The sequence below is a fragment of the Poromitra crassiceps genome (genome assembly GCF_964638095.1).
Source record: "Poromitra crassiceps genome assembly, chromosome: 2".
NCBI lineage: Eukaryota > Metazoa > Chordata > Actinopteri > Beryciformes > Melamphaidae > Poromitra > Poromitra crassiceps.
In genome coordinates, this window is record NC_139624.1 from 102,310,150 (window position 1) to 102,322,479 (window position 12,330).

The window sequence follows — 12,330 nt, forward strand, 5'->3', positions numbered from 1 at the left end:
TTGCGGGCACGTAAGCACCTTGTGCGGCTGGTGGCACCACATTGTGATATAAGTAGTGCTGCACGATTTGGGGGAAAGGTGCGATTAGCGATTAGGGTGGACAATATTGCGATTTGCGATTGTGATTGCGATATAATAAACAAATGGTATCTAGGGATGTGCCGGCATGAGTTTTTGACGGTATGATAACCTTGGACAAAAATACCATGGTTTCACGTATCACAGACTAAAATATATGAAATATATTACAAATTAAAATATATTAAAACTAAATAAATAAAACAATTTGAAATAAAATTATCTTTACAAAAAAAGAAAACACTTTGAGACATTTGCCTGTCCTAAACATGTAAAAAAAAGAAACACCAGAAAAATAGAAACTGCACTGTGTTACAGCACATAGAAGATGGCTCAGACATGCAAAGTTAGTTACATGTCTGTCCAGTAATACAATGATAAACCCCGTTTATTTCTTTTGTAGCGACAGATGGCCTTAAACGCCACACTCACGTGACGCTTCTTGAGAGAGAGGTGAGGTAACGTGCATCTGCAGACTTTATCGAGGGACCATGAAGGCGTCATGTGACAGGCTAGTTAGCCTGGAGGTTCTGCTGCACTGCTAGCCGCTGCGACAGTGTTTTGCTGCTATAATCTCGCTATAAGGTGACCAGATTTCTCAAATGAAAATCGGGGACATTTCCAGTCCGGCAATCAATATATCAATAAAATATCCAATGTTATTACCTATGAAATAAAAAAGGGGGATGATTCCGGTTTCATTTGTTAATATGAAATATATAATATAAAGTTCAACACAACTCAACTCAAAGAATTCATAAATAGTGTCAGCTTCACAAAGACGGCCCCTGGTGAACACACACACACACACACACACACACACACACACACACACACACACACACACACACACACACACACTTCATTCACTGTGCCCCTTTACAAAATGTCACTGTGTTCTCCAGCAGCATTAGGCCTGGCCGTCCAAACCTACAGCGCCGAATGTTTTATGAAAGCCTCAGATCTCAAAAAGTATTTTCAGTGTCGTCCTGAGTGGATCAATGGCCTACATAGACATGTGATGCTGTGATATGCTTTTAACCCGCCCGTAATAGTCCATGGGCCAAGGCTGAAATTTTGACATATCGGTACCACCTGAGGTGACCGCACGATTTTGTTATTTTTGTCTTCCTACATGTCTCTAGTTTATATTTTTGTATGATAACCCTTCCGATTTGGTAGCTTAAGGATAGTTATCACTCTGTAAACAAACTTACCCCCCAAAAATGACAAAACCCTGATTTCATCATATCTCCTGAACCACACATGATAACGCAGAAAATGTGATGTCTACCCCTATGTTTTCATGGTTAGGGATTACAATGACACCCTATACAACATCATAAACTGTTCACATGAATAGTTAATGGTGAATTAAGTGGTGTTTTGGTGAATTCAGTGGTGTTTTGAGAAGGATACAATGCAATTAGTCCATGGGCCAATGGTGAAATCGGTACCACCTAAGGGGACCGCGCAATTTTTGTATTTTTGTCTTCCTACATGTCTCTAGTTTATATTTTGGTATGATAACCCTGCCAATCTGGTAGCTTATTGAGAGTTATCACTCTGTAAAAAACCTTCTCCCATATAAATGACAAAACCCTGATTTCTGTGTATTAGTCCAGATATGTGAAAATCATGTTCACTTTTTCATAAAAGCATGAAACTTGGTACGCATATAGTTTGGGGCCCCGTAAATCTTCAGAAATTAAGCCATCACAAAAATGCCTCGTGGTGGCCTTTTTAATTCCGCCATAAGTGAATTATGTAGTTTGCATCATATCTCCTGAACCACACATGATGACACAGAAAAGGTGATGTCTATCCCAATGTTTTCATGGTCAAGGATTACAATGATACCATATAGAACATCATAAACTGTTAAAGTAACTAATCAATGGTGAATTTAATGACGCGAGAAGGAAATCACAGTTTCTGATAACTGATGCTATAACCTCAATTGCATGACCACTCTCTGGCTAAGATTTTTTGATGAGTAATTTGACTTACCGGTATATAGACCTTTTGTTAAACATCCCAAACATCCTGCGACTTTCTGCCACATGGCCAAATCCAAGATGGCCACTGGTACAATCTAGAAAATTTTGAACCAGAGCACCTAGAATAATGTATGAAGACACTTTTCGGTGTAAGTTAACCACAAAGAATCTGATTCTGACATCAGTTTAACATTCTGACATAATTTTGACCCAGAATTCCAAGATGGCTGCCATCCAGTAGCGTGAAAACTTAACTTTTGAATGGCAACATATACGTATGTGGTGTTTGGGGTTTACCATTTTTAGAGTAAGGACGGAGATTAACAATGGTGAATTATAGCTATTTTAATTGCAAATCCATGCCTACCAAACATGGTTTAGTAATGACAATTATTGTGTTTTGAGGGTAATTTCATAATTATGTTAGTCTCGCTGGCCAGCCTCCCCTCCCTACCGGGAGAGGAGTCTGGCGCCACGGAAACAGGCAACTGGGATAAGCCCTCCCCTGCTCTACAGCTGCTCCCCATTGGAGCGACTGTTTCAGTGGCTGCCGGATGTCTGCTCCCGGCTTATTACAAACTCTGTCATTGGCTCCGACCACGTCAATCAGAGCAGCTTCCGCTCCCTCCTCCCTGTGTGTCGCTGTAAATAGTGCCCTGCCGCCTCAGTGAAAACAACAACGCTAACTAGCTAGCAAGCTAACGGCAGAAACCTACACGCTAGCTCATTGCTACACGCTGAAAAGGGCAAGTTGGATTGTTGGAAACTATTTTCCAAGGGCACTGCCGCTAAGCACCGCCCATCGCAATCCCACTATGGAGACCTGCGTGGGAGGGGAGGCTGGCCAGCGAGACTATGGGATAGGTGAAGGTGAATAGCCTATGTCCATTGTCTAACAAGTTTTCTCAATTAATTTCCCTCTTTGCGATGTGATAAAAGTTTCTCAGTGAGTTATAGTTGATTGCCTCACTGAATTATCTGCTAATATCCAATTTTATAAGCAGAATTTGATGTCCTGGCATGGGCACGTCCGTGTGTAATGACATATCCAAAAGGAATTTTACTCTGCGCTGCGCTGCACAGCATAGAGATTATGGTGCGCTCAAGCGCAGCGGAGTATTTAGCGCGTAAGAGGTGCTTTTTTTTAGCGTGTAAGAGGTGCTGCCCCGTATTCTGCGCAGAAACGGCTGATTGTGGCATGCCTATGTCCAGTAAAATTATAACAGGCATGCGCTTGTGCACGCCCCCAATTTGCATTGCGCACGGCGTACCGCTTTTGCGAAGATAGGGCCCCCGGGACTTGCAAGAATCTGGTCAACTTCTCCTCTCCTGCAGCATGGGCTGATTTTAAGTCTGCAATGAGTTCATTAGAGGAAGGCAGACTGTAGGGTGTGGAGGGTTGGTGAGGACAGGTCAAACGGGAAGGAGTTGAACTCATGCATGCAGGCATGGCTCAAAATGGATGCGAAAAGGTGCAAACACAACAGACACTGAAGTGACGAAGCATCTGGAAGCGCAGCCAGTTTCATTTTGGCGCACTTGTTAGCACATTAGCCCGTTCAGTCAGACCAGCCGTGATGCGGCCGGCTCGCCCCATGCAGAGATTGTTTCGGCGTCTGATCTATTTTTGTGTGAGACCCGCGAGTGATTGTGTGAAGCCAGATAGGAAGTCAGTACAAGTTGTCACCGGCACGGAGCAAAGCAGTGCGTCTGGTGTGAATGGCCAGGGTCCTGCTCGAGCTGAATTTACACACAGCGGCACTTTGCGTCTGCAGCATCACAATCATCTTCCACCCTCCTCCCTGCATGCATGCTCCAACCCGCTCTGACTGACTGGTGGCGACCATTTATGGATTTCGTTTCCACTCCCTCCGTGTCGAATCTGTCTATCTCAAATGCCTGTGCCACTGTGAAACAACAACATCAACAATGCTAGCTCGTTGCTACATGCTGAAAACGGTTGGATCTGGATTGTGCAATAAAGCAGGCCTGCTTGATACTTTTGGTGGATAGTTGTAGAGGTGAACGGAGCCTTTTTCCCTTATACCAGGGTGGAAGTATTAGCAGCCAGACTCTGCCATTGTAGGGAGGGAGTCTGGCAAGCGAGACTACCCGGGGAGGAACTCAAGGTAGGAGCTGCTGAGATGGAGTGGAACGCTCCAAGGCAGTGATCGACCTGGTTGTGGTCAACTTGTTAACCTCCACGAGTTGCTGGAACATTGTGTTTTTGATGAATGTGTGGCCTTATTCAACTCCAACATCACATACAGGAAGATGCAGAAGAGCAAGCGCATCTAGAAGCTCTATCTCCAATCTGTAGGGCTGCAAGAACCCTACATCACTCTCGTTGACATGGGCATGATCTAGAGGATGGCAACTCCATCAGCAATTAGATTGGCAGACACAAGATGGCACCCCATACAAGTGGTCAGACTATGTCCACAAGGTGTCATCCATCATCCTTGCCCGCCATGGTGATGTTGACATATCATCTGTGTGATCGACCGGTATGACACAGCATACTTGGCTAAAGATGATGAGCGGAATCTGATTTGATTCAGAATCTATAGCTACAGCTAATAAAAAGAGCTTATTGTAGTTATCTTGTCATACATTCATTAAATATTTGAATGCAAGAAATCCTGGGGGTAGTTGGTACAGCAGTACTAAAATGGGTGTTGACATTAACATGATATTTTCAGTGAACATAATTCTGAAATGTCTCCCAAAACATCCACCATTGTTAATCTCCTTCCTTGTGGTAAACCCCAAATGCACAGTATAGCTTCCCATTCAAAAGTTACATTTCCACAATACTGGATGGCAGCCATCTTGGAATTCTGGGTCAAAACTATGCCATAATGTCAAACTGATGTCAGAATCGGATTCCTCGTGGTTGACTTACACCGAAAAGTGTCTTCATACATTATTCTATGTGCTCTGGGTCAAAAGTAATTTTTTTAACATGGTGCCAGTGGCCATCTTGGATTTGGCCATCTGGCAAGGAAAATCCCAGGATCTTTAGGAGGGACCTGGGCGCTATTTTAACAAAAGGTCTATAAGTCAAATAACTCATCAAAACATCTTAGCCAGAGAATGGTCATGGCTTTGAAGTTATAACATCGGTTATCAGATACTGTCATTTCCTTCTCACAACGTCATCAAATTCACCATTGATTAGTCACTTTAACAGTTTATGATGTTCTATATGGTATCATTGTAATCCTTGACCATGAAAACGTTGGGATAGACATCTCCTTTTCAGTGTTAGCATGTGTGGTTCAGGAGATATGATGCAAACTACATAATTTGCTTATGGCAGAATTAAAATGGCCACCACAAGGCATTTTTGCGATGGCTCAATTTCTGAAACTGTACAGGGCCCCAAACTATAAGCGTACCAAGTTTCATGCTTTTACAAAAAAGGGAACATCATTTTCACATATCATCTGGACTAATACACAGAAATCAGGGTTTTGTCATTTATATGGGGGTAGGTTTGTTTAGAGTGATAACTATCCTTAAGCTACCAAATCGGCAGGGTTATCATACCAAAATATAAACTAGAGACATGTAGGAAGACAAAAATAACAAAATCGTGCGGTCACCTCAGGTGGTACCGATTTTTGCCTTGGCCCATGGACTATAAGCCTCCCGCAACCTTTTTGCTTGAGTGGTTGGCCAGTGGACACGTCTGTAAAGGGGAGACTCATAGGTACTCATTCAGATATCTTGAGGTGAGGGCGGTCAGGGGTCCCCTTTGAAATTGACCATGCCGGTTTTTCAAAATTCATTCTTTAGCCCCCTTCCTTCCCGACAAGGTAGCATGGTATTGTTGGTCCCAATGGATGCTGTAGCTAGCTAGTTATTAGCATAGCTCGCTGTTAACGATCATGGATGTTCTCTCTCTCCCTCTCGGTAAAATATAACCTTGCTGCGCATAACATTACTTATTTGCGGGAGTGCATGGGAGAAGTCTCCCGCTAGTGTTGATGCCCAGTGTGATGGCAGAGAAACGTGTGTTTGCTGCGTCGCGTGTAACGTTAAGAGGCACCCACACACACTCAAAAAGACGTGAAAATAATAATAATCGCACACTTTTGCGGTTATGTAATCGTACGTGCTGACATCGCGATTGCGATTAGATTAGATTAATCGTGCAGCACTAGATATAAGCACCTTGTGCGGCTGGTGGCACCACATTGTGATATTGGAGTGTCCATGTATGTTTTTGTTTTTTTGTATATGTATATGTTTTTTCTCCCTTTCTTTGCTTTTCCCGTATCTGAGTTTGTTTGTTGATGTTCTGAAAATGATAAAATTACAAAATAAAATATTGGGAAAAAATAGAGTCAACATTCAATCTGCAGACGATATGCACTCACCGCTCGGAATGGAATCATTACTCGAGTCGTTACCGTTACACCCTCCTGCTCTAACGTTTGACTATTTCTTATTCTTATTCTAATCTTATTATAATAATGATAATGCAAATTCAATTAATTGTCATACTTTTTAAACAGGTTAGATAAATTGGAAAATAATATCACTTGTAGACAGGTACTAATACCTTTCCTTTATAAAGGAGGTTAAGGGGCTGTTCAGACAGGACGTGTGTATTTCAGATCCGAACGCTTTGGAAATCTTGTCGAGAGCGTTTCCAACGCGCACAGACCACAGCGCACGCAGATTTTTTATTTTTCTCCCCCTGCCGTTTGCATGGCCCAGTCATGCGAGGGGACTCACACAGTGTATGCAAAATAAGACCTCGGTCTAAAATACCCGAGAGCGGAGCCCCGCCGTCTTTTACAGTGACATTGACGAGCAGCGCACTTTTCCTCCAAATCTGGAACTTTTTTCAGCTTGAGGCGCCCAGAGCGCTCTGCCCAGAAACACTAGCCGCCAAGAGCGCTTAAACGACAGGTGCGGTCCTTGAAAGAGGAGCGCGTCCTTACCATAGAGAATTCATTGCAGAAAGGCGCTGGCTTCTCAAATACACTCGTCCTGTCTGAGCAGCCCCTAAGACTGCAATATCTGGGGGGGGGGGGGACTTGGGACGTGACTTGCCTTACAGTTTATCACAATTGTTAACACACGTTTCTCAAAACAATAACGGCTTTCTCAAAACTGCACACACAAAACTGAAAACCTCACACACACACAATGCTAAACCTGACACTCCCTTTGCAAGATGACTCTTTGCCATCAAATCTCTTACAGTAAATGTTCACAAAATGGAACTCGTGTTTTCATTTGGTACACAGCCATATTTTCAAATGACACACACATACCATTCATTGAGTACACACAACTAAGCATTTGCTGCACACTACCAAGCATTTACAGCACACTGAAGTGCAAAATTGAAAACACAATCATAGAAATGGAACACACCATATGAATGACAATGACTCTGGAGAATGAGCCATTTCTCCTTTTGTAAAATGGCTCAGTGTAAGCCTACTTTTTTCATAGTCAAACATAAAACAGCACACAAATATGCAGCAAAAAAAGTTTTATTTCGGTTCTCTGGTTGTCTTTCTCTTCAAAGAGATTTGAACATTTGTGTGTTGTAGGTTGATGCTTTGAGATTTGACTTGAGAACTGTGTGCAACAACTGAACATTGTGTGTAGTGTTTTGACAACAAGGTGATGCGTAATAGACATCAGAGTGTAAAGAAGGAAAGTCAGAGTCTAATGCAGATAAGGGAGTGTGAAGTCGTGCCAAATTGGGTCAAGCCATTGGTACATGAAGTGAAGGTTGTGCAAATTGTGCCGAATTTTCGCTTTTTGTGTGTTAACAATTGTGAAAAACTGGTAACCCTAGACTCGACTTCACTTGACATAACATGTGACTTGACTTGACTTGCTCAAAACAAATTGAATTAAGACTTACTTGAGACTTGGACCAAAGTGACTTGGTCCCATGTCTGTGTCACATCCATGCCAATATGTCAAGCGCTGTATCACTTATTACTTCCCCGCAAAGGCAGAGGCAGAGGCAATGAATTGAACAGCGTATTGTGAAACTTTACAGTAGCTGCTGAGTACGTCAGGAAGACAGTTATGACACAGGATCCACCCCATCATGATAATGACCATAATGACAACACTGCCACTCTCATCATAGGCATCATTGTTCCTTAATGTCCGATTATTGAAATGCTCATATTAGCTTTATCCATCGCAGACTCCTGAGGCCTGGAAGAGCAGTCTCTCTCTCTCTCTCTCTCTCTCTCTCTCTCTCTCTCTCTCTCTCTCTCTCTCTCTCCCTCCCTCTCTCTCTCTCTCTCACTCTCACTCTCTCTCTCTCCCACTCTTGCTCTCGCTCTCTCTTTCTGCTTCATGTTGCCAGTCTAGCCAAGGCCATTATCTCGTTCTGAATGTCAATATTGCCGTTTTTATGAATCTGATTAGTCCATAAAACGCCAGCGGGCCTCGAGATCCCAGTGGACTTCCGTGAACCTGCGGTAACATCATTGCCTGGTCCTTCCTGGCAGAGATCTGACATCACTTTAGCCAGATGGCAGGTGAAAGGCCTTGTGGGAATTAGTGGAGGGGGGGGGGGGTTCATTATCCCCCCCCATGTGATTCTAGTTTTCTATTTCCTGACACCGCGAGGTAAAGTGAGACCTGTGCCGAGACAAGTGGAGTTGATATTCCCATAGCGTACCTGGTCCCGACGACAATGCAAAAAAAGTCTATACACCAAACCAACTTAGAGGCTTTATAGATGACTGCGTATCAAGCAACATAGCATCAGGGCTCCATCAAAATCTCATTCCGCAGATAATGCTGAGAAAATGGGATTTTGGGCAGCTAAAAATAAACGAGGCAGTCTATGGATGGGATGTGGGAATTGGGTTAATCCGGCACTGAAAAATGGTCATTGTTTGAAATGTGATTACTGTTATTAAAATACACAGACATGGGAGAGAGCTCGACTGGGGGGTGGGAGGAGCCGGGGTTGTAGCTGTGTTCCATCCCGTGGCAACACTGTCAATCATCTGGGGGGGGGGGGGGGGGGGTTGCGTGGCAATGGGGGATCAAGAGGTCAGTTATGACCCGAGGTAAGTAGTGCGGCTGGGGAGCTATGTCGCCTGTGTGAATGCGGATGCGTGTGGAGGGATACCACATCTGGAACCAGTGAGCGATCCGGTGGCTGCAGCTGCCCAGGGTCACCGCAGTGGGAGGTCATTCCCCCTCTCCATCCACTGGCCCCCGTTTCCCACAGTCCCACGCAGCAGCACAGCAGCACGCCTGCACCTTGTTAGCCCCGCGGACAGACAGACAGGCAGGCATTCAGACCTGGGCCAACCCGACAAGGCAGGAAGGGCCCCGTCAAAGGCCCCGTTGTGTGGAAGCGGTCCCACGCGGAGAGGAACGCCGTGCGGGAGGGAGGGAAGAGGAGGTTCTGGCTGACTCCCTCCTAGCCTCCTCTCGTTAGGGGGACCAGAGGGAGAGGAGCGGTACACTCATCTCAGGAAGCCCCCCGCCCATTTCGCGGCTCAGGGGCAGCCGCGCATTCGAATAGCACCGCGTGAAGTCTCTCCCGCTGCAGGAGAGGAGGTTCCCCTTGTTCCGCTCCCTGTGTGTCTGCAGGCAGGAGAAGAAAGACCCTTCAGAAGTTGGAGGAGGCCGCTTCTCGTGTTGGGACTGATCAATGTCCGAGATTGAGCTTGAAAGTTGGAATGTTGCTGTAAGACTCTCTGCCACTCCCAGATCAAATATTACATTAGATGTGTGTCAAAGGAATTTTTCTCTCTTTCTGTCTCTCCCAAGGTATTAAAGTATCCCTTTCTAAATGGCTTTTTGTCCTCCCAAATAAAATCATGCAAGAAGCGAGTTAGCATCTTCGGTTTTGTTAGCCCTTTCCATCCAGCTATCTAGAGAATTGTATGCAAACGTTTGAAATGTTGCAAACAATAAAATAAAATGCAAATTAGATGCGTTTCCATCAGCTGGGTTCAAGCGAATAAATGGACCTCCTGACCTCAAGAGAAACACAACAAACAAAATGAGACACCATGAGAAAAATGGAATCAATTGAGAACTATTAGTATCGGGGAAACTTTTTGACACTATTGTGTCAACTAATGTCAGCTGTAATTCATTCAAAAAAAATTGAGGTGAAGAAATTATATAGAATTTTGCCATTTTTATTCAGCTTTTATCATAATTCCCCCAAAATAATTAATATAAGCTCCCTTCTGTGTGTGTGTGTGTGTGTGTGTGTGTGTGTGTGTGTGTGTGTGTGTGTGTGTGTGTGTGTGTGTGTGTGTGTGTGTGTGTGTGCGTGCGTGCATGTGTGCGTGCGTGCATGTGTGTTTTAACAGAATTCAGGCCAAGACCAGGGAGCTTCGGGAGAGGCAGGCGAGGGAGCGGGAGTACGCCGAGATCCAAGATGTCGTCGGCCGCACCTTCAGCTCCGACGAGGAGCCCACGTACGCCGGCATCGGGTCCCTGAACTCATCGGTGGACAGCGGCACCACAGAGTCCTTCAACAGCCACCACCACCACTATCACCTGCCCCAGAGCCCCCAGACACCTCACCTTCCCTTGGGCCTTCAGGACAACGGCCAGCCCCTGGAGGCTCTGTATGCGCAGGTCAACAAGCCCCGCAACGGACGCCCTCCCGCCGCAGACAGGTAGGGGGCCCCACTGGATACTGACAGTGCATGCGTGGGACTGTGCTGCAGAGCTGTTGGCTCCACACGCACGCACGCACATGCACACACACACACACACACACACACACACACACACACACACACACATACACACACTACACACCTTGACAGACACGCATGCACACGCACACACATGCTGGTGTACACACAAATGCGCACAGACTAGACACACACACACAACTCAGATACAGACACACATGCACGCACACACACACACACACACACACACACACACATACACACACACACACACACACACACACACACACACACACACATACATACGTGCATGCACACACACACACAGGCACACGCGGTCCGCCCAGCGTTAAATAACAGCCGAGTGCTCCACATACCCTGTCCTTATGTGTCTGATGGTCTGATGGTGCAACGTTATGCTTTGCAACTATCTAGTTCATTCATATTAGACCCCTTCACAGACAGACACAGACACACACATGCACACACACACACACACACACACACACACACACACACACACTACACTCAAGGCACAACGTTATGCTTTGTGACTATCTAGTTCAGTGGATCTCAACCTTTTTCATGTCAAGGACCCCTAGGTTAGTCCACATTAGGGCCACAGACACCAATTTGATGAGATTTTGTCTCTGACCCAAATCTGAGAATATGTTTATTGTAAGATATGCTTTTGTCCTGAATTCCATGACTATCTGTATTGTAGGTAGAGAGATAACAGTGAAGCTGTGACCAAAATAGTTATTCTACATCCTCTAATTGTGTTGAATGTACTTGCAAATGAAATAATGCTAAATGAAATAACAATAAAGTTAATACTAAACAATTCATCAATTTGCTGGGGACCCCCGGGAACCCCCTCAAGGACCCATGGTGGTCCTGGGACCATACATTGAGAACCATTTGATCGAGTTAATTTAGACTAGACGAGCTACACACACACACACACACACACACACACACACACACACACACACACACACACACACACACACACAGTGCACTCAAGGCACAACATTGTGCTTTGCAACAATCTAGTTCATTTAAACCTCATCTATAATGTATAGGCTGTGGTGTGACTGTAATTTGTTCATTTTTATTTGACACGCGTGACATCTACCGTGCAAGAACAGATGAATTCCACAGCCCGGGTTTTATCGCCGCCGCGTCCCATAAGACTCCACAGGCAGGCAGGCAGGCAGGCAGACAGGCAGGGTGAAACAACAACAAATAGCTATCAGTAATTCTGCGTGTGTCAGAATCTAATATCAGATGCGTTGGTTTTTTTTCCATTATCCCTGGATCACAGGTGATTTCAGAGTGGCGCTGCATGTGTCAGTTGAGCGTCTCTGTCCGCGGAGGGCTGTGCCGCTCATAACCTCTGTGTCAACAAGAATATTTGATGTGATGACAAATGCCGTGCAGGGCTGCACTTCCATTCTACTGTGTTGATAAGTGTCAGATGCCACCGCCTCGCAAAAGTCACTGTTGTCTTATTGCTTTGTCACAAAGTCTCTTGTGTTGTTGTTTTTTCCTTTGCTCTTTTCAGCCCAAGTCAAATGGGA

General features: G+C 44.9%; 1 protein-coding gene across 4 annotated transcripts in view; it reads left to right on the forward strand.

The window, feature by feature from the left end:
- Positions 1 to 12,330, forward strand: part of LOC310772487 (partitioning defective 3 homolog) — a 660,426-nt gene that overhangs the window by 515,842 nt on the left and 132,254 nt on the right. For all 4 annotated transcript variants that reach the window (XM_083632305.1, XM_083632307.1, XM_083632306.1 and 1 more), the window contains exon 21: positions 10,415 to 10,726. In XM_083632305.1, the coding sequence (XP_083488431.1) occupies positions 10,415 to 10,726 (312 nt within the window). The remainder of the gene's footprint in view (positions 1 to 10,414; positions 10,727 to 12,330) is intronic.